Below are 23,403 nucleotides of genomic sequence, written 5' to 3' on the forward strand. Positions count from 1 at the left end.
TGCCAGGAGCCACAGGGCCAGCTCTACCAGCAGACCAGAATGTGATGGTGCAGCCAAGAAGAGCAAGGTGATAAGCAGCTGGAGTGAAGCTTCCAGGAAACACACTGCCCTTTGCCCTCAGACCAGGATGATCACTAAAGCAGACGTGCCAGGATGCTGTTTGGTTGCATCAGAGTCAACAAAGTGGAGCCAGCTTGGCTCTTGCAGCAATGATGTTCTGGCTGCACCCAAATGAGAAAACATGACCTGAAAGTCTTGAGGTCACTCGTTAACATCCAGAAACACCCACCACCTAATTGCACACTGACTTGGAACTGGGAAAGATTCCAGATGTAGCTCTTTCTAACCTGTTGGCTGAGCGTAGGCAAGCGAGGGTCTCACATTCTGCAGGATGAGATAACACCTGCACTGCCAGTCTAATGAAGGTTGTGTGAAATGCTGTGCAGGCAAGGTCGCCCTTCTTGCAACCTGGGAAGAGGCTTGCTTGGTGCTAGCTTGTATCTGCACCACACAAGAGGGATGGCACTTACAAACTTCAGTGGCCTGGAAAGCTATCTACATTTCTCAGGTGCAACCTCTGACTTCAGTGACTCTGGCATATGTGTTACCTCCAGGGAGGTGAAACATTGCTTTTGAAACTTCAAGCAGTCATCAGTGACATGGACAGAGAAATTGAGCGAACCCTCAGAAAGTCTGTGAGTGACACCAAGCTGTGTGCTCTGTCTGACGCACTGGGAAGGGATGGCATCTAGAGAGACTTGGACAGGCTGGAGAGGTGGGCCTGAGCCAACCTCATGAAGTACAATAATGACGAGTGCAAGGTCCTACACTTGGGTTGGGGCAATCCCAAGCGCAAATATAGGCTGGGTGAGAAGTGGAGGTGTTCAAGGTGAAGCTGGATGAGGCCTTGAGCAACCTGCTCTAGTGGACGGTATCCCTGCCTATAACAGAGAGGTTGGAGAGAGGTCCCTTCCAACCACTCTATGCGTCTATGAAGTTAGTAAAGCCAGACTTGGACTGCAGCATGCCATTAACCTATAAACCTGTACTCTGACTAGGCTATTTGTTCAGATAATGCCACACAATCAATGGCATGTCTCCTGGACTGGTGGTGATTCCCGCACAATACAACGGAGACATTATTCTGCAGCAGCAGGTCATGGAGTCATAGAATCATAGAATCACAGAATGGTTTGGGTGGGGAGGGACCTTAAAGATCATCTAGCTCCAAACCCATGATATGGGCAGGGACACCTCCTATTATACCAGCGTGCTCAAGGCCAAATCCAACCTTGTTTTCAAGACTTCCATGCTTTGAGCATCCACAGCTTCTCTGGGCAACCAGTTTTATGGCCTCAGCATCCTCATGGGGATGATTTTCCTCCTAACATCTAATCCAAATGCAGCTTTGTCCAGTTTGAAGCCATTACCCCTTTTCCTGTCACTCCATGCCTTTGTCAAAAGTGTCTCACCAGTTCTTATGCAGGCTTTTTTGAAATACTGAAAGAATGTTGGAAGGCCTCCTCTGAGCTTTCTCTTTTACAGGCTGAACAACTCCAATTCACTCAGCCTGCATTCACAGGAGAGCTGCTCCATCCCTCTGAGCATCTTCACAGGCTTCCTCTGGACCTGCTCTAACACTTCCACATTCTTCCTTTGTTACAGGTTGTAAGGTTGGACACCAGCTCTTATTTCCATGAGATGGTTTCTACCATTAAAGTTACTGCAACAGCGATTTTTGTGCCTAGCTCCAGATGCGGTAACAAAATGTTTCTGGAAAAGATTACCCAGGAAGGTTGTGGATGCCCCCTCCCTGGAGGTGTTTGAGACCAGGCTGGATGAGGCCTTGAGCAACCTGGTCTAGTGGAAGGTGTCCCTGGCCATGGCAGGGCGGTTGGAACTGGATGATCTTGAAGATCCCTTCCAACTCAAACCATTCTATAATTCTGTGATTATCCTGGTCATTTTCACTCCCCAGTGCTTTGGCAGTCTCTGAATGTACACCACCTCCACTTACCTTAACTTCCACATGTGCCATCAGGACTGCAAAGTTTGTCAGGTGATTGCAGGAGCATGTTGTGTGAGTCTTGTTAGTTGTCAGGAGGCGACAGCCTTGGGTGGACCAATATCCTGTCATGGTACGCTTTGTGTAGCTCCAGAATGAGCAGTTGGGATTGAAATTTTCTTCTGACTGCTGTGGGGAAGAAGTGAATCAATGCAATAAAAATTACAGGGTTTCAGAGATTTCTAAATGTGGTGGGGTTTTTTTCCTTTTCTTTTTCATTTATCTCCCAAAGGCACTTTGTAGCTGTCACCCTTTAATTTCAGAGAGGCCATCAGCAGTAGTGGATACGTCAAGTATGACTGGAGAAAGTTAGATTGTTGTTGTTCTTCTTGCTAATGCAAAACTTAGTTCTTTGTTCTTGATTAATTTCAGCCACAGACTCAATCCAGCTCTTCAAAACCAGATTGCTTCATTTGCATTGCAGAGCAGAGAAATTAATTGCTTTAAGCAATCAACTTTTTGCGATGATTGTGCTTGGCTAACAGGAGGACTAGCTGTCCTCTTCCACTGTAATTCCACTTCCCTCTAATATCCCCTGCCACTATGATAAAATAATATTATGGTCTATTCTAATATATTGGTAGTTTTTAATTACAGAACGACGTGTGTCAGCAACTGAGCAATAGGCATTAGCTCAAAGGAGACTCTTCCCTCACTTTTATTAACGTGACACGAAAGGGACATTCTCCATAAATAACACAAAGTGCAAAGGGAACGAATGAATAACTCAAAATCTAATCAAAGAGCTGCTAGGGGTGAGGGGCCTCACAGCAGCCAACTTGTGCATCACTTTTTGGTTAGGAATTGAGAGTAAGAGTAAAAAGAAGGTGGGTTTTGGCCTCACTCACCTTGATGTGCTTCACGGTAAAGACCACAGGGTCAGCCAGGTAAACCTTATTGCTGAACTCTTTGTTTATTGCTGCCGTGATAACAGGGGAGTTGACAATGACAGAGTGATTAGTGGACATTGCTTCTGTCCCCAACTTCATGCTGGCATTCTCCGTGGAGAGATAGGTGCCCAAGTTGTTGTATAGCACAAAAGCCACCCTGATTTCACCTAGAAAAGCAGCAAGAGGTTAGATATCCAGGTCTGCATGCTTTTTTTTCTTTTTATATAGGTCAGCTTTAATACTGAGCTTGACAGGGTGCAGGGTCATCTCATTAAAACTCCACTATCACCTAGAAAGGTCTGGTCAGATGACCCTTGGGGTCCCTTCCAACCTGGCATTCTATGATTCTATTGGAATCTCTCCTCTGAGCCTAATTTAAAACTTCATGTAGAGAAAATCTGACTGGAAAAATATGAGGTGCATGGATGAGGCCTAGAGGCCGTGAGCAACCTTGTGTAGTGGGAGGTGTCCCTGCCTACGACAGAGGGTTGGAACTGCATGATATTGAAGGTCCCCTCCAACCCAAACCATTCTATGAATCTCTGAAAACTCAGCTCTTCCTGTCAGTCCCAGTAAGTACCACGAGATGCAACAAGCGGTCCATGGATAAGAAGGCCAGAGTTGCCTCCCTCAAAACAAACTTTTAGAAGCAAATGGATTGACAGAATACAGACAGAGAAGGTGGGGTTATTTTTGGTGTCAGTGGGTGTAACTGGCTCCAGAAGATAGAGGCCAGGTGGCCCATTTCACACCTGACATAACACTGTGTTCTCCAGGCTTCTGTAGATGTTTCACCAGAAACATCTTTTGTTCTGACCTGTTGCACTGTAGGAAAAAATAATTTCAGCCTTTTAATAAATTAAGACTACATCAAAAAAGTGTGGGGACAAATCTGCAAGAAGGAACCCAAAACATTCCAACAAAATTCCAAACCCACACGAAAGGTAGACAAATAAAAAAGAAAAAAGAAAAAAAGAAGCAGACATTTCATTTCAAAATCATGATCTTTTCTTAATTTGGCAATCAGATATTCCCTCTTCCACACAACCTCCACTATTAGGGAGCCCTGCAGAAAACCTGGGCCAACAATCAGGTTGCTCTTCAGTTCTTGTGAACTGAAAACATCCGGTTTGCCTTTTTTTTGCAAAGTATTTCACAGGCTGTAAGTAAGAATCCAAGCTGATTTGCTTGTCTTTATGTGTATTAGTTGTGGGGAGGTATTTTTTCTTTCTATAGGAATCACCCCAGCTTCTGAGACCTCACAGTACAGTGTCCAGATCTGGAGCCCCCAACACGAGAAGGACATGGAACTGTTGGAGAGGGTCCAGAGGAAGCCACAAAGATGATCAGAGGGCTGGAGCACCTCCACTGTGGGGACAGGATGTGAGAGCTGAGGCTATTCGGCCTGGAAAAGAGAAGGTTCCCGGGAGAGCTTAGAGCAGCCTTCCAGGATTTAAAGGGGGTTACAGGAGAGCTGGAGAGGGACTTCTGAAAAAGGCATAGAGTGACAGGATGAGGAGGAATGGCTTCAAACTGGAAGAAGGTCCATTTAGGTTAGACACTGGGAAGCAATCATTCTGCATGAGCTTGGTGAGGCACTGCAACAGGTTGCCCAGAGAGGTTGTAGAGATTCCAACCCTAGCGGTGTTGAAAGGCAGGCTGGATGAGGTCTTGAGCAACCTGCTTTAGAAGAAGATATCTCTGCTTATGGCACAGGGTCGGAACTATTAATTCTATTAATTAATACTATTAGTACAACTGGTTAATCACAGAACAATGCCTAAAGCATGACTGATTCACAAGGCTGGCGTGACTGGAGGTGCTGGACTCACCATTTCGACCATTTTGCTTCAAGGTATTTGCTGACAGCTGGATGGCACTCCCATGGCCCATGTTCTGGGGAAACTTCAGGTCTTCCAGGTTCCCATCTGTGCTTAGTCTTGCAACTTCCAGCTCTGTTTGGAAGAGAGACCAACACTAAGAAAAATCTCTGCCAAATTAATTGACATGATTATTACTTCAAAGCCAAAAAACCGGTGTCGTAGACCATCTGAGAGCAGAGGAATCAGCTCACAGTGTTTCATTTTAGACTCTGTTTGGGCTCCTATTTAATTTAAAATCTTTGCCCAGAAGAAGTTTAAAATTTAATTTAAAGTAAATAAAAGGAAGGGAAGGGGAAAAAAAAAAAAGGCAAATAAATTCTACTCTCTGTGGAAAACAAAAAGACAACCAGTTCTTGTAAACAAGAACCTCAGGATATTAAGGACACAGTGGTTAAAATGAAAATCTGAAACTGCTACTTCATTGCCACTGGCTATTGGTACTTTCTGCAAATGTTATCGGTGCTGGGCATCTGTATTCAGAGCAATAGAAAGAAAAGTTGTTCTCATTTTACATACACACAGTGGGAGTGCTGCTGCTCTCCATCATGCTTGGGTTTTAATTAAAATCAACAATCAGCCAAATAAAGACATAAATTTGGATGAAATGGAAGACAATCGTGGTTGGATGAACAACCTCCCTGGGAAGCTGTGCTCGCGGCGCTCGAGCGCAGGCTTCATCCTCAAAAGGCAGGACTAGACAAGGCAGGCTGGATGCTCCATTTCCATGGCATTGCTCATTTTCCATGGGATTTCAAGGAGGGAAAGCTGCCTCAATCTTTTAAGCAGTTTTGGAAAGACTTTTAAGTCCTTCAGACAAAGGGCCATGTTAGTTCTAACAAATTGGACACGTTCCTGTGTGATTTACTCTGGGTGATCCTGCCCTGGCAGGAGGGTTGGAGTGAATGATCTTTCAAGGTACCTTCCAACCCCTAACGTTCTGTGATTCTGTGAAATTCGGGCTGTTTGGTCTGGAGAAGAGAAGGCTGAGAGGAGATCTTATTGATGTTTATAAATATCTGAAGGGTGGGTGTCAAGAAGAAGGGGGCAGGCTCTTTTCAGTGGTCTCCTGTGACAGGACAAGGGGCAAAGGATACAAATTGGAACACAAGGAGTTCCATCTCAACATGAGGAAAAACTTATTTCCTTTGAGGATGATGAAAGCCTGGAGCAGGCTGCCCAGAGATGTTGTGGAGTCTCTTTCTCTAGAGACTTTCAAGACCAGTCTGGGTGCTTTCCTGTGTGACCTGCCCTAGGTGATCCTGTTCTGGCAGCGAGGTTGGACTCAATAATATCCTGAGGTCCCTTCCAACTCCTACCATTCTCTGATTCTATGAAATTGCTCTTCAGTTACTCTAGGAGCCAAGACCAAAGCCAAGTTTCCCAGCCTTTGCTCTCCCTTCAGCTGCTCTCAGCATTTCTGGGAACGGTCTCTTACGGATGTTGTCAGTGTTCTCCCGGACAATGTCTGTCTTCAGCAAGTTATCAGCCAGCACAAAGGCACTGTCCTCCACGGTGTCAAGTAACTTGGTGGCTGCACGCTGCTGTTCACTTGCATTCAGGTCCCTCCACGCATTCAGAGCCTGTGGCTGCAGGAGGTTGTTCACTGTCTCCACCATGGCCTGCAAGGGAGAGGGTTGAGTGAGAAAGGGCTCTAATAATCCTAAAGCACCGTTGAGACCTCTGCCATATGCTCAGTCCCATCTCCACACCCATCAGTTTACAGGGAAAGGACAGCCCACCCACTGGGACAGCCTTCAATAGAGCTAGTCATCATTATCCCCATCAGATGGGAGTGGGAGAAAATGTTGATTTTCTCCTAAATGCAGGATGGGGATAGAACTTTTCTGCTTTTGAGATCAGTTGCTATGGGCTTGGAGTAAAAAGGAATTAGGATTGAGGGGGGCAGAGAGATGATGAGAAGATTAAGGAAACATGCAGGAAAACAGATTTCAAACCCCATCTCCCATCTATGAAGCAGGTTGCTGTGACCTGCAGCACCAGAATTTGAAGAGTAGGAGAGTGTTTCCCACCACATAACCTCTGGCTAGGCAGTCATGAAGACAGCTGAGTTACGCCTCTTCACCCAGAGAAGCAGCAGGTGCCCATAGAGGGCTAGGTAACACACTACATTTTCAGTTCCTCCGTTCAGGAAGGAGCCAGCCCTGTGGTGGCAACTTCAGTCCCTCCTGCGGCGCACCTTCTGCTTTGGGTTGTCACACAGGAAGAACTCTCCCATGGAGAACTTCCCACAGGTTAATCTGGATGCTCATCCAGAATCACAGGAAACTGCACTGATCTCAGCAGCAGCAGAATCTACTCAGCCTGAGCCCCCTGCTTAGTTACTAACCAGAGCTGACTCAACTGCCTTCCAGCTAATGTTTACTAAGACCAGCCTTATCAGTTGGTAGAACTGATTATGCAGAGGAAAAAGTAGAAAAAGAAGTATCTTGAGCATGGTTTCTTCTGCTGCTTAGTGTCTAACCAGCAGGCAAGGTCAGTACCACAAAGAAACACCTCCACTACTGCTCCCTGCAGAAACCAGCCTTGTCTTTGAGATGAAGTTACCATTCTTAGCGATTCTCTGCACACCGCACACGTAGCCATCAAACTCACACCTCTGTACTGCAAAACAAGGACAGTCCCAAGGGATTTCAACATATTGCACGTCAAAACGATGCCCCATGGCATCCAAAGTTTCATGGAATTACTTCAGTATTTCCTGAAATTTGAAAGAGAACACCACCAAGAAGTGGTGTATGCCAAGTTTTGGGCCCCTTGATACCAGAAAGACATTGAGGTGATAGAATGGGTCCAGAGAGAGGCAACAAAGCTGGTGAAGGATCTGGAAAACAAGTCTGGTGAGGAGCAAGCAAGGGAAATGGGGAGATCTCACTGAAAGGAGGTTGCAGTGAGGTGGGTGTTAGAGGCAATGGCCTGAAATTGTGTGTGGGAGGTTTAGGTTGGAGATTAGGAACAACTTATTTGCTGCAAGAGCGGTCAGAGATTGGAACAGGCTGCCCAGGCATGTAGTGGAGTCACCATCTCTGGAGGTGTTCAAGAAATGTGTGGACACGGCCCTTTGAGATATGGTTTAATGGCTGTGGTGGTCTTGAGCTGATGGTTGGACTCGGAGGTCTTAGAGCTCTCTTCCAACTGAAACAATTCTATGATTCTGAGGCCTACTGTGCAGCACAGTGTCTACTCTGCAGCCAATGGACTCAGTGCTGATGAGCATCCATCCTCTTAAAATGATTAACCTGATTCCAGCCACTTCACATAGTTTTGGATCTGGGACTTTAGGTTTTCCAAGGACTTTCGGTCAGGCTTTTAGCACATATCTGAAGAAAGTTTGTAGACTGCTTTCTGTGGTATTACATCAGAGATGAATTTAGTCCGTAGCTCTTTGCAGAGGGTCACTCCCCTCACCTGTCTCAGTGCATTAATCAAGTGCTCCCCGCATCATATTTCTGAGCCCAGCACTTCATTAGGGCTGAGTGCTGCAGCCTGAAGCCAAGAAGATGAGGTGCTAATGAAATGTTTGCCTTTTGGACAGGAGCTGAGGTAGGTGTTTCCATGAAACAAACCAGCTGTTAAAGCAACAGTGTCTCTTGAGGCAGAGAGACCAACTGGGAAAAGCTGGTCAGGGAAGCAGGAAGAGTGGGACAAGGATCTGACTGTGTCTTCACATTTAAGGCAAGCCATTGTTTCTCAGGTGGTTCAAGCACCTGCTCCAGTCATTTTATGGTCAGAGGAAGATTCAGTGTAGAAGACACAGCAGTGCCAAGCCTGATGAACATAAAGGTCTTTTCCAACAGAAATGACTCTATGATTCTACAATTCTGTGACTTTCCATCTGCCATTCCTTTGGCCTCTCACTACAAGAAAGACATTGAGGTATTGGAGAGAGTCCAGAGAAGACTAACCAAACTGGTGAAGGGTCGAGAGAACAGGTTTGATAAGGAGCAGTTGATGAAGCTGGGGCGGTTTGGTCTGGAGAAGAGGTGGTTGAGAGGACACCTCATTGCTCTCTACAATTCTCTGAAAGGAGATTGGAGTGAGGTGGGGGTTGGTCTCTTCTCATATGCAACAAGTGACAGGACAAGAGGACATGACCTCAAGTCGTGCCATGGGAGGTTCAGGTTGGCTATTAAGAAAAAAATCTTCACAGAAAGAGTTCTCAGCTACAGGGAGGCTCTCAAGCTGGTGGAGTCACCATCCCCGGAGGCATTTAAAACACACATGGATATTGTGCTGAGGGATGTGGTTTAGTGGTAGTGGCCTAGCAGCAGTGGTGGGATTATGAGCTCTTGGTGATCAGTCAGACTTGATGATCTCAAAGGCCTCTTCCAACTTCACCAGTTCTGCAATTCCATGATTCCATCTCAAAATATGTAGGTGCAGCTGTCAGCTACATTAGGGCACCTATCATGGAAAACCAGACTCTTCACAATCTACAAGCCTGTAAAGTGCAACCATCCTGGGGGTAGACTCAACAGACCATTCATATCACCAGCAGTGGCTTCAACTGGATGAGGAGAGAAGAGCAAGAACATGCCAAGCACAGAAGGAAAATCCCATGATGGTGGTCCCTTTCATTATAGCACCACAGACTGTACATTCAACGTCAAGACATGTAAATAAATTACAGAGGGAGAGCGATTTTTTAATTTCAAATAAGGGCATGTGGTTATGGTTTCCTGATTTTGTCCTGAGGTTACAAAACAGAAACAAAATGTAAACCTTCCTCCTCAGACACTTACAAATTGGTATTAAAAGCTGTACTGTCAAACAACAACTAATTAGGAACCTAGCAGTAATTACACATTACTAAAAGGCCACTCTTACACATCCCATCGATTCCTTTTGTGACAACCACTTTGTCGTGCAAAACTGAATTTTGCTTGTTCATTTATTTTTATCCTTTTCCCCTCTAGAAACAGCTGTTGTGAATATCTGGTCCAGTGGAAGGTGTCCCTGCCCATGGCTGGAGGGTTAGAACTAGATGATCTTGAAAGTCCCTTTCAACCCAAACGATTCTATGGTTCCATGTGACACACAGTTCAAACCTTGGAGGAGAGTACCTATCCAGTGGCACAATATTCATTTATTTCTCTCTCCCTGGACCAACATCTAAGACATTGTTTTTTGACAACAGTGAATTTTGTAATGTAAAATATGTCTTCTATTGAGAGTCAACTCTGGAAGTCACTAGGAGTCACTTTAGATAGGCTGGAGAGAAATCAAATGAAATTCAGTAAGGCCAAGTGCAGGGTCCTGCATCTGGGACAGAATCCACCCCCCCCCACACACACACACCCACCCCATTAGTACATGATGGGGGCTGATCTTCTGGAGAGAAGATCTGGAGAAAAGGATGGTCCTGGTAGACAACAGCATGACCATAAGCCAGCAATGTGCCCTCGTGGCCAAAAAGGTCAATGGCATCCCAAGGTGCATCAAGAAGAGTGTGGACAGCAGGCAAATGGAGATTCTTCTTCCCCTCTACTCTGTTCTAGTGAGACTGTGTCTGGTCCCAGTTCTGGGCTTCTCAGTTCAAGGAGGACAGGGACACGCTGGTGTGACTACAGCAAAGGGCTACAAAGATGCTGAGGGGACTGGAACATCTCTCTGATGAGGAAAGACTGAGAGATTTGGGTTTTTTTAGTCTGGAAAAGAGAAGACTGAGGGGAGACATCACCAATGATGATGGTGAGTGTCAGGAGGATGGAACCAGGCTTTTTGCAGTAGTGCCCACTGACAGACAAAGGGTAATGGGCACAAACCTGAACATAAGAAGTTCCATCTAAACATGAGGAGGAAATTCCTTAATTCAGGGGTGCTGGTGCATTGGCACAAGCTGCTGAGAGAACTGTTGGAGTCTCCATCTGTGGAGATATTCAAAAGCCACTTGTACACATTCCTGTGTAGCCTGATTGGGGGAACTTGCCTCATCAGGGGGGTTGGACTCAATGGCTTCCAGAGGTCTCTTCCTGGCTTTTGGCCAGGGGGTTCTTGTGCTGTTTATCAATTGCAAATACCTGTACATATCTGTAAATATTATGTATTTTGTACATATTCATTGCACTTCCTTGTAGATTGTAGTTTTGCTTGTGAATGCAGCTTCATTTGCTTCCAGCTCAGCTGGTCTGGGGGGGGTGGAAATTTCAATCCACCACAAGTGGGTTTTGCTCTGTATTCATGCAAAACACCCCATGCTGAAACAAAACCTTTTCTTAAGCTCTCAGCACTGGCAAGGCTCCAAACTAATTGATTTAAAGGCACAATCAATGCTGTCGAAGATAAGTTCTGCTGGAAGTTACGCAGGTTTTGCTGCAGGTCAGAAGAAGCACCAGTACAAGAGAAACTTCCATTAACTCTGAGTGTACCAGGTGCAGCCAGCAAAGGAGAAGAGGACCAGAGAGGAGGACCAGCATGTTTCTTAGCTTGCAAGGAGCTACTTTTGCCAAGGTTATTGCATTGAAAGGGACCAGCTCAGGAAATTATGTGTCTTTGTAGAGTGGCAAATGAACAGCAAATGAACCCACTCCCACTGCAGAGAGGTTACCAATCAAACTGGAACAGTCATCTGCTCTGTGGGAATTCAGGTCAAAAGTAGGTGAACATTTCATTTCTTCAGCTTCCTAAACAAGGAAAAGTATCATTTTGGCTAAATGACGGAATTAAATCCTAATTTTTAGCCCAGAAGTGCCTTCAATTTTGTCTGACAAGGTTCTTCACCCTTGGATGATTTTTCACCTTGCATTTATTCTTTCAATTCCAATTTGAAAATAATCTCTGGTCCAAGAATAACTAAGCACAGCAGAAACAGCTTCTTCCAGGGAAGCCCAGACACTGTCTCAAACTTCTCAACAAGCAATACAGTCATCACAAAACAGTAATAATATTCAATGGACAAACAAACGTTGAAATTGAACCAGGAGTGCTGAAATAAGTTGCTAGAATGATAGAATCATTTTGGTTGGAAAAGAGCTTAAAGATCATTGAGTCCAACCATTCTCTCACTCTACCAAAGATGGTGCTAAACCATGGCCCCCAGCACATCTTTACATCAAACTAGAAGCTTTTGGGCTATGACAGAGAAGGAAAATGAGCCTCAACATGGAGAACACAGAATTACTACTAACATCCCCAAGACTGTCACAACCTTTTCACTTTTGCCTAAAGCAACCAGCTTTGGACAAATTAATAGCAACACAGGAATGTCTCTTAAACCTAAACCTTCAGACAATGGAAGCTGGATGGTGCTGGGATGTGGTAACCAAAACACAAGGGCTCTGAGGACACATGGGCCTGAATAACGCTGTCAGCAGCACAACAATCCACTGGAAGATCCATCTGAAGTGCCACTTCCACCTGAAAGCATTACTTTAGCAAGGCAAGAGTCCACCTGAGCCCCAGGTCATGGTGCATATCCCATTGCTAATCTCCACATCTGTCTTCAAAACTGAGACAGAAGCATCAGCTTACATCTAGTACTAGAGTGGTGACTGGCAACTGATGGTATCAGTTTTGGTGACCCAAGCCAAAACCTGCTACTCATAGCAAAGGCAAGAGAAGGTCTTCCCCTGACCTTGCAGAGGAGTTTCTAAACTTGCTCCAATGACTGAGAGCAGAAGTTCTTGAGAAAGAACACGAAGCTGCCTTTTTCCTCCTCTCCAGCAAATATTTATGCTGTGGCTACAGGAGCTGTAGTGGATTTCAGTATCTCAAAACTCAAGGCAGTGAGAAGAAAGTCACTGACCTCTGATGAAATTAGGCCTTCTACAAAATGCTTAATGATGGGATTAATGGTCTTCCACCAGGCATACAAAGTTTGTACTGTTGGCCTTGAACTACCAATAAACTGCTAATGGGAGCACACCACCAACAAAAATAAAAAAGAAAAAGAAGAAGAAAAGAAGATAAGAGAAATAGAGTAAGATTACAAATTACAGGTTATGGTTTTGCTTTACTTTAGCATACGAGGAAGAATAATTTAAGGTCAGAAGGTATCTGTAAGACTGAAATAAAAGGAATTAATTGGGAAGAAGGAAAGAACAGATGATCTATTTCATCTAATGAGATCTTCCCCACAGAAGAAGCTGTGAACTGCATTTATGAATCATCTGTATCTGCCTCTCCACTGTTTGGGAGTTCAGATTATAAAAGCAACTGCTAGAGTCATTGCACCGAGGAAGTGAGCAAAGCTGTAGCCAGGTAGGAAAATGGCCTGTGACCGAGAAATGCCTCTTTGACAGAACACCACGGTCTTGAAAAGAACTCCAAGGGAGCTTGTCAGACTCAACCTATCCTCCAGTGGTCCAAATCAAAGGGATATCTCTCACTTATCTCTGAACCAATTTATACTGAAACTTTTTACTAGTACCACCAGATTCCAGGACTGACTCAGCCTAAACCAGGGAAGTGGCTAAACTCCCATCCTGGGGGGTGTTTCAAAGAGGCAGAGGTGTGGTGCTGAGGAATATCGTTTAGCATCAGACTTGCTGATTTAGAGAATGGTTGGATTCCAGTTCTGGGCTTCCTGGATCAAAAAAGACAGGCAACTGCTTGAGAAGATATAGAAAATGGCTACAAAGATGATGAGGGGACTGGAACATCTCTCTTATGGAAAAAGGCTTAAGGACTTTGAGCTTTTTAGCTAGCAGATGAGAAGACTGAGGGGGGATCTTATCAATGCTCCTAAATACTTAAGGGGTGGGTGTCAGGAGGATGCAGTGGTGCCCAGTGACAGGAAAAGAGGTAACAGGCACAAAGCTGAACATAAGAAGTTCCATTAAAAACATGAGGAGGAACCATAAATTAAGGGTGACAGAGCACTGGACCAGGCTGCCCAGAGAGGTGGTGGAGTCACCTTCTCTGGAGACTTTCAAAACCCACTTGGATGTGTTCCTATGCAACCCGATCTAGGTGACCCTGGTTTAGCAGTGGGGTTGGACTTGATGATCTCCAGAGGTCCCTTTCAATCCCTACCATTCTGTGCTTCTGTGACTCAATGAACTTAAATATATTTTCCAATGGAAATGATTCTCTCTCTGATTCTGAAGCAGCTGGCAATGCTGTAGCACATCAAGACTCGATTTTCTTCTTAGCTTTGCAGTGTTTCATATGGGTACATAACCACAGGTGGAGCTCAGCTGTAGGTAGAGGAATACGTGGCAACCTTCCATTTTAATGTTGCTGGGAGGAATTTTGGAGTCCGGTGACAAACTCCAGGCTGCTGCTTTGATCTTCCTCTCTCTTAACAACAGTCTTACCATGCCAGAGACATCCAGGGTGGGGATTTCTAGTTTGGCTCTTGCTGACACAAATCAAGTGCAGGTTTCTCATGCTGAGAAGTATATTAAGTTCACAGAGTTTTAACAAAGGGCTACCAAAGCGTGGAACCCCTGCTGCAAGTCACACTTCTTTCAGATGTCCTTTTAATGATATTAAATGAAAGTTTGGGGCACTCTGGTGCTGATGGGCAAACATCTTGATCTCTGGAAAGAGCTGCTGAAAGTACTCCCTGTAGCTATAGTTAATATATGGCAATCTGTGCACACTGCCAGCTAATTTATTCCATCCACTTTACCAACGAGACCTTGCCCGACAGACCACGCGGAGTTGAGGAACGCACGGATCATTAGAGGACTCTGAAAGTTGCTTGACACACATTGAGGAGCGCTTTGTCATACAGCCAATTAAATGACCAAACGAGGAACTCGAAAATCCTTATTAATTTGCTCCTTTCTATATAAGAGTTAGAGTCTTGCTTGTCACAGGCACAACACGAACACAAGTAAATGCAGTGCAATTCAATTTATTCTCCCTCTCAGAGCTACAAGTTTCTTTCATTTAGCTTTTTATGGACGTTGGGACCAGCCATGCAAGCAAGGAAAAGTGTGACAAACAGAATTAATTCATTTTAAATAGTACTGGCTAAGTCCCAAGTACACCTTTTATCTATGGAGAACTACTAGGTTAGAAAAGAAAAAATAAAGTCTCTTCTACTCAGCTCTACACTTAATGCCTTGAATCCTCTGAGGAAAGCCTTTCATTTTTTTGCTTAGTGTAGCATTTCTAACAGCCCATGTTATGAGAACCAAGCATTCAGAAAACTTCCAGGAGAACCAGAAGGACAACTCTGACTGCAACCACTCACCACTAAACCTGCCAGTAGCTCATCAGCAATGATTCTGGTGATGACACCATCACCGAGAAGCTCCTGTGATTTTCACAGAGAAGGTGGCACCTTCACCATGTGCTGTACAGACAGGCCCAGAATTTCAAAATAAGGGAATGTGATTTACAGGACAGCCTGGATGACCTAAAATTGTGCCAGGGGAGGTTTAAGTTGGAGAGTAAAAAAAAATTTCTTTCTGCAAGAATGGTCAGAGATTGGAACAGGCTGCCCAGGGAGATGGTGGAGTCACCATCCCTGCAGGTATTAATGAAATGTGTGGACATGGCACTTGGGGGCATGGTTTAATGGCCATGGTGGTGTTGGGTTGACCATTGGGCTTGATGATCTTAGAGGTCTTTTCCATCCCCAACAATTCTATAATTCCATGTGCCACATACTGAAGGGCATGGAAGAGAACAAACACCAAACCCAGTTTCTCAGCCCCCCCAAGACAAACCTTTTTTGTTTTCTACAACTTCTGTGCTTCAGTTTAATGAAGAGCACTTTGGCAAATGAATAAATAACAATGCTGAAGAAATGACAGACAATTCCTATCAGCTTCTGTCAGACACCAGTCACCAAACAAGTCTATGCTAATCAAATGCGTCACCCATTCTGACTCATTCTCCCACACGATGACTTTTCCATTCCTTTCCCAAAATAGATTGCAGGAAGACTGCATTGCATAAAGGTAGGTAGGGAAGATATAGATCTCTGCTCTCCAAAAAGCCACACATCAGGTCCAAGCTCTCCTTAGCTAATGAAGCAACTTTCCAAGGCCATTCATTTCATCCATGTTGGCTATCAAACCTCAAGCAGCTCAGCCTGAGGTGACTCTTTGTTACAGGAATTAAAGCCCATGTGGCAGCTCCTTAAATATCACCATGACTGAAAAAAACTCCCAGAAAGTTTTTGGGTCATTATATTCATATGTGTTTATCACCTCACCTGTCATACTGGTTCTTGTAAAGTTACCATACTTGCCACTTTACTCTGCTCTGGTAAGATCTCACCTTGACTACTCTGTCCATCTCTGGAGCCCTCAACACAGGAAGGACATGGAGCTGATGGAAAGGATCCAGAGGAGGACCATGAAAATGATCTAGGGGATGGAGCACCTCCCCTACAAGGACAGGCTGAGAGATCTGGGGTTGTTCAGCCTGGAGAAGAGAAGGCTCCAGGAAGACCCTATAGCAGCCTTCCTGTACCTGAAGGGGGCTTACACGAAGGATGGGAAGGGACTTTTCACGAGGGCTTGCAGTGATCTAGTAGAGGATGTCCCTGCTGACTGCAGAGGATTTGGATGAGATGACCTTTGGAGGTCCCTTCCAACTCAAATCATTCTATGGTTCTATGATATTAAAGGAGCAGAGTTTGTAACCTCTATCTCCAGCAAAGAAAATCCCTGAGCTTTTAACTCAACAAATACTGTGACATTGCACAAATTAAATCAATATTTATTTTAATTACAAAGTTGCCCCAAGAGATAAGATGATAATCTGATACAACATTTCCAGGCTCAAACTTGAATAACTCATGAAATTTCCAGATCTCTTTTACATATTTATTTATATTCATTTATTTTGGGCTCAAGAGGACTTTACACACCAATCACTGCAGGGGCTCTGTCATGACTACCTAAATTTGTCAGCCAAAAAAACCCAACACCCCAGTAAGTGTGAGTTTAGCAATTATTAGCTTCTCAGATCATCTTCCTCCTCCCTAAATTCCACCTTTTCTCAATTATACTTTTGATATTTGCAATTGCTGAAGATCTTTCACATAATTATAGTGAGGTTGGGGTCAGTCTCTTCCCCCTCATACCAGAGACAAGATGAAAGGAAATGTCCTGAAATTGTGCTAGGGGAGACTAGGAATAATTTCTTTCCTGCAGGAGTCGTCAGGCATTGGTACAGGCTTCCCAGGGAGGTGGCAGAGTCACCATCCCTGGAGGTGCTCAAGAAATGTGTGGCCATGGTGGTGTTGGGTTGAGGGCTGGACTTGATGACCTTAGAGATCTTTTCCAATCAAAACAATTCTATGATACTATAAACTTTTTACTGCCCTTTCCTTTGTTGAAAGAGCACAGGAGTGAGCATTATCAACTCTGAGCCCAGTTCAGCCACCGGTGCTGTTCACAATAACAGGAGGAGCATCATGAAGAGATCCTGCCAGCAAGGTTAAAGCCTCAGGTTCTCTGCCATTAGTGTTCCACTTCCCAGTGATTTTCCCATCTCCCATCAAGTCCAGAATTTCACCAATTAGGATTTGTTTAGAAATCTCTGATAAATCACCTTACCCAGACCAGATATTTCACTGCTGGGTAAAGGACAGCTGGACTCTTTTATCTGCAGTCACAAATTTCCCCACATGATTATCTGGAAAGCTTCGGTTAGGTCATCTAATTCATTCACCCAGACCTCCATCACAGGTCTGTCCTCTTCAATATATTTGCCAGCTTTGTCCATATTTATACCTTTTAGTATAATATTTAGTAGATGTTTAGTATAATATTTATACTCTTCAGGCAATGAGTTTTCCTCCACTGAAGAGGTAGATGCATGGTTAATGTTTAAACACACAAGCAGCCTTTACAAGTGAAAGGGATGAAGTTCTGGAAATCAAGGGTAAGCTGAAGTTTGTGCAGAGTATTCATACTTTATTCTACCAATGTCAGGCTTACTGTGGAGTATATTGAACTCACTATTCACTGCTCTTTGAAAGAAGGCATAAAGAACAGGAGCACCCATCAACTTTGTAGAGTACTTTTGAGAAGATGGAGAAAAGGACAAATTGTGACCACCAATACAAGGGAAATGATTCTTCCCCTCTGCTCTGCTCTTGTGATACCCCAGCTGCAGTACTGTGTCCAGTTCTGATGCCTCCAGAACAAGAAGGACATGAAACTGTTGGAGCAAGTCCAGAGGAGGCCACAAAGGTGATCAGAGGACTGGAGAACCTCCCCTACAGGTACAGCCTGAGAGAACTGGGACTGTTGAGCCTGGAGAAGAGAACGCTTCAAGGGCACCTTAGAGCAGTCTTCCAGTACCTGAAGAGGGCTACAGAAGAGCTAAGAAGGGACTTTTGACAAGGGCTTGCTGTGATAGGACTAGGGGCAATGCCTTTGAGCTGGAAGAGAGGAGATTTAGACTGGAGATTAGGAAGAAATTCTTTGCAGTGTATGTGGCAAGACACTGGAACAAGGCTGTGGATATCCCGTTCAAGGACAGGTTAGACTGGGCTTTGAGTAACCTGGTGTAGTGGGAGATGTCCCTGTCTGTGGCAGGAGCTTTGAAACTAGATGATCTTAAAGGTGTCTTCCAAACCGTTCTATGGTTCTGTGATTTTAGTCAGGTTGTATTCATGGTCCCAAACAGAACTGTGTGGTCCATGGTCAAAGCAGACTCACCAGTTTCCAGTAGTACCAGTAGACAAGGTAATTAGCTTGGGATTGACTTTCTCTCATGACTATATCCAAAGGGAAGACAGACAAACTACCAGCACAGAGGGCTGCTGCTTTATTTTTAATGTCCTAGGCATGTAAGCCATCTAACCCCACATGCTACATGAAATATGTGCTCACTAATAGTCAGTCCCAACGGTAGGAGGTTAAATTTTGCAGGATAATTCAGGTATATAGAGAAAAAAACACAAACAAACAGAACCATTGGGTTCATTTCCACACCTCTGCACATTACACATACACACATAAATAATTATTAACCACCCATAAGTACAACAGGAATGTTCACAAGCACGAGACTGAAACTAGAAAGTAAAACATTCACAGTTCTTAAAGCAGCATTAACTCACCCGTGGTATGCAAATAGATTCATATAAAAGCACTGGAGCAAATACTCCAAGGCAAGGTGACAGGATAAAGAGCTAAACCTTACCCCCCACTCTCAAGAATGTCTTTCCGAAATGCTGAAGCTTGGCTTTTGTGCCTGTGAGCCTTGGTGTGAGCCTTGAAAAGTTGGACCACAGCTGGGTGAACTGTATGGGACTCTTCTCCTTCCTGCATCTCCCTGTGGGGACACTTTATTCCATTGCAATCCTACCTCCTCCCCCATGCCAAGTTTGCCATCTCAAGTTGGTTCTAAATTTGTAAAGTGTGAGAGAGGAAGAAAGGAATCTCAGGAAATGCAAGCAGCAATTGTACGAGTGACATGGCATAAGCACAACCCAGCTGGTCTGGAGACACCTCTGTGAGCAGGAGTTTTGCATTCCTGCATGCTTCCATCCTCCCCTGCTTACTCTGAGTCTTGTCAGATGTCTCCTGAGGATTTTTGGGTTTTCTCACTTTCTGGCTTAGAAGTTTCACTCCTTTTTTTTTTGTTTTTTTTTTTGGTTGTTTTCTTTGTCAAGCCTGAAAGCAATTGAGCAAGTGGTGGGGGGAGAAAAAGAAGAACATTTTTATCCTGTAACTTTAGCCTTAGAACTTGCTGCCACAAGGATGGTAATAACCAGATGATTCACAGAGACATGACCCACTTCACAGTCATTCAGTCAACCAAGTGGACACGTGTATTAAAAACACAAGAAATACCTGGACATAGGCCCTGCAAGAGCGTTCCCTTTTCTGAAGCTGAGTCCATAAAGACAGCAGATTAAAGATGGAATAGAAAAAAACAAGTTAGTGACAGAACAAGGAGGGAAAAAAAACAAAACAAAACCCCAAACCTGAAGAAAATGCCTATGAAAAAAAAACCCCAAACAATCCCTGGTTTCTTTTTTAAACAGCTCCTGCAAACCAACCTGCAAACCAAAGGAAGGACATGAGTTAGGCAGCAGTAGGAGGCTGGAAGGACTGGCTCCAGAAGTGTGGGTTAGTCCTTTTTCAGTGAGGTAAAATACACACTGGCAACTTTGTAAGAGCAGCTGTTAGATGGTAGGAGACACGGAAGTCACATAGAGACGCTCAAGACATGATGCTCTCCTGACAGCTTGGAGATCACACCATATTTCCACATCAAACGAGACTGGAAAGGATGGGGCTACAGAGGAGTATTGTGGGCTCTGCAGTCCAACATCAGTGATGGCACAGGGAGGTTATAACCAAGCTTTGGATGAGGCAGGACCAACTCCAGGCAGCAAAATCTGTGCAGGACGGACCTATACAGACCCATCCTAACACACTTGCTCAGGTCACTGGCTCAAGGTAGAACCTACAGCTCTTCAGCTTTGCTGCTGTGAGCTCACTTAAAGGCAGAGTAGCACATGTACAGTGTGCACTGGTGAGGATGCACCTTGAATCCTGGATTCACTTTTGGGCCACTCACTCCAAGAAACATGCTGAGGTACTGCAGGATTTCCAGAGAAGGCAAACTGTGCTGGTGAAGGGTCTGAAGAACAGGTCTGGTGAGGAGCAACTGAGGGAAATGGAGTTGTTTAGAGAGGAGAAGTGGAGGCTGAGGGGAGACCTCATTGTTCTCTACAAGCCCCTGAAAGGAGGTTGCAGTGAGGTGGGGGTCAGACTCTCTCCCTACTACTGGGCAACAGAAGGAGAGAGAATGGCCTGAAATTGTGCCAGGGGAGGGTTAGATTGGAGTTTCCTTTACTGAAAGAGTGGTCAGGTCAATACGGCCTACGGAGGTGGTGGAGTCACCATCCCTGGAGGTGTTCAAGAAACTTGTGGACATAGGAGTTTGGGATATGGTTTAATGGCCATGGTGGTGTTGGGCTGGAGGCTGGGCTTGATGATCTTGGGGGTCTTTCCCAACAAAACCCATTCTATGATTCTACGATAACACATTGCACTGAAAGAGAGAGCCCTGCCCAGTGCTCTGGTAGCACAGAGGGCCACTGAAGAGGATATACCAATGAAAGGGGAATCCAGTGTAATATTCCTAGAGGAGGGCTTTTGGATTAAACTGCTTCTTCAAGAATGCATTTTCCAGTCCTCTCCTATCAAGCTGTACTTTGTAACTCCTGGGCCTAAATGCTTCGTATGCTGAACAGCTTTTCCACAAAGAGCCCCACCTTTTCCATAGGAGTCACATCTAGAGCTATACTTCATCATGCACTTGCATGCCTCTTGTCTGCTGTCCTCACCTTAGTGTGTTCCAAAATTCACCCAGTCACTTACTGATCTCTCCAGGACTTTGCAGGTAGCCTGAAGCCTGTAAGACTAGATACTGGTGAGCTCTGCGCTGGTGCTACTGAGCCTTACAAAAGCAGGCTGCTGGGAGGCATTGGTTTGGCTGGGTTTGTGGAGGATTTTTGGTGATGTGCCTGGGTTGGAAATTGCACATCAGTGAGGGATTCAGGACAAGTTGTGCTCTCAGCTGACAGCAGAGCGATCCCGTTAGTGCAGCTCAGACCCAAATTTGTCCCTGAGAGTTTTGAAGGTTTTGCGGTAAACAAAACACACCCAAGTATCACGCAAAAGCCTAATTTCAATTTCTAATTCATCAATTTGTAACAGCAGAAATCTTCCTCTGGGTAAACCTGGCCAGGATGAAGATTTTACAGAAACAAATGGAGATCAAAGAAAGCCTTGCAGAAAATTACAGAGCTATCCACCTGGGGGTCTCGCCAGTCTGCAGCAGAACAATTATTACCTTAATTTAGCCTGAACCAGTGGAAAGCATAAAGCTTTTAGTGACAGCAAAAGTGGCTCCTGAAAGATGATAGCTTTCAAAAATTCTGATTATGCCAGTTTATTTCAATTCATTGTACATCAGCTTGCAAAAAAAAAAAAACCCACAGAAAAAAACCAACAACCTCAGTACCTAACAGCAGAGGTGATTACTTTCGGATCCCTAGCACATTTCCTTTAATGATTAAGAGAATATTTAATGACTAGTGCTTGCTTTATTTCTGCTTTATGACTAAACAGCACTAAACAAAACTCCTTGCAAATGACTTTTTTTCCTTCCCTCCCCCCTCCCCCCCCCCCCCCCCTTTTTCTTTCTTTTGGAAATACTCTTGATCAGTGAAGGGGAAAATGGAGCAGTAAACTCTGTTGCCTTTTGTTTGCCCAATACCACTTCCAAGCTGAATTCATGCATTCGTAAATGAACACAGAGCAGTTGCTCCTCTAAAGAATTAAGTAGGGAATGAGAGCAAGTAAATTACCCAGCCTGTCATCTGGATCACTGACTCGCAGCACTGCTTTGCAGGACTCCACAAGGTCCAGCATCTAAATGAGGAGTGCAATTGATTTGTATGAGCTGCTTGTGCAAAGCCGATGGCAGGAGGGGAAAGCCGGCGAGGGGTGGCGGGGGGCCTGGGACTGACAGCCAAGCTGAAGGAGCTCTGCCTTACCCATGCCTTCCCCCCCTCGCTAACTCAGACCAGTCCCCGTGATACAAGCCCATTTCACATCACTGAAATATCAGAAGGTGGGATACAAACAGATGAAAAACATGTGCTTGCAAAGCTGAAGTGACAAAATGTTGGGTGTGGGCATATTCAGAAGAGCAAGCAGACTGTGACCATGAAACCTGTTAGTAGGTGACATTAATTGCTGGCTTTACCTGCTATTGTCAGGCCTCCTCATCATCTCAGACAAACAACTATGGCATGATTATACGGAATAATGTTATGCTGATGTAACAATTAATACAATTATTACCTACATTGTTACCAAAGAGCTGGAGGCAGCAGCAATTAAAAGCATCAGGATAACCCAGTTCACAGCACATGCAAAGCACACGAGATGCAGGACTTCAATTCCCATGTAGCTGTCATCTTAAACAATCCAGAAGCCCCTTGCATTTCAAACAGCATAAGCTTACAATATTAACTTACAGGCAAAAAGACAAAGTTGCTTCTCTGTAAACCATTGCTCTTCATGAGGCTCAGAAGAAATTTTAGGCTCATTTATTCCCTGTATAACCTTGGGACCAAGTCCTGGTCTGATTTATGTGGATGCCAGGGCTGTCAGAGCCAGCTACACAGCTGAGAACAAAACTGCTTCTTAAGTGGGTGACCAAGGAAACCATGTGCTCATAGCCATGGGGCTCTGCTACTCTTTCTTCTGAGGACCAGGCCTCCACCATTCACTCTCAGAATCCTTTAGAAGCCCTACCACATGTGTTTACATGAGATTCAGTGATGAAGATGCCTTGGGCCAAAGAAAACCTCAAATCAAAGCTCTTCTTACAGGTTCTATGGCCCATTTCTTCCCATGGCTGACAACTTCTAGCACCTTTAACATGTAGAAATTCCACTTAATTTTGGAAATGACCAAAGGACTTGGTCTTCCCAAAGCGGGGACACAGAGACCACATTGCCATCATGCAGTAAGGTGCTTCTGGACAAAGTCACGGGTCATCACCTAAAAAGGTGCCCTGATACTAAACCATCCTGCAGTGTAAATACCATGATGTCTTCTGCGCCTTTGGTAAATCCCTCTCCAGTGCAAATTCATTTTTC

The 23,403-nt window shown here is 44.7% G+C and overlaps 1 protein-coding gene across 19 annotated transcripts in view; it reads right to left on the reverse strand.

Moving 5' to 3' along the window:
- The window catches only part of ADGRL3 (adhesion G protein-coupled receptor L3), a 388,482-nt gene that overhangs the window by 83,780 nt on the left and 281,299 nt on the right, over positions 1-23,403 (reverse strand). For 15 of the 19 annotated variants that reach the window (XM_054164809.1, XM_054164791.1, XM_054164704.1 and 12 more), the window contains 5 exons: positions 19,571-19,609; positions 6,274-6,457; positions 4,788-4,910; positions 2,914-3,122; positions 2,018-2,194 (listed from right to left, as the gene is read on the reverse strand). In XM_054164809.1, the coding sequence (XP_054020784.1) occupies positions 2,018-2,194; positions 2,914-3,122; positions 4,788-4,910; positions 6,274-6,457; positions 19,571-19,609 (732 nt within the window). The remainder of the gene's footprint in view (positions 1-2,017; positions 2,195-2,913; positions 3,123-4,787; positions 4,911-6,273; positions 6,458-19,570; positions 19,610-23,403) is intronic. The other 4 variants (XM_054164770.1, XM_054164762.1, XM_054164715.1 and 1 more) reach the window with 2 other exon arrangements.

This window comes from Dryobates pubescens, chromosome 1 (genome assembly GCF_014839835.1).
Source record: "Dryobates pubescens isolate bDryPub1 chromosome 1, bDryPub1.pri, whole genome shotgun sequence".
In the NCBI taxonomy this organism is placed as follows: domain Eukaryota; kingdom Metazoa; phylum Chordata; class Aves; order Piciformes; family Picidae; genus Dryobates; species Dryobates pubescens.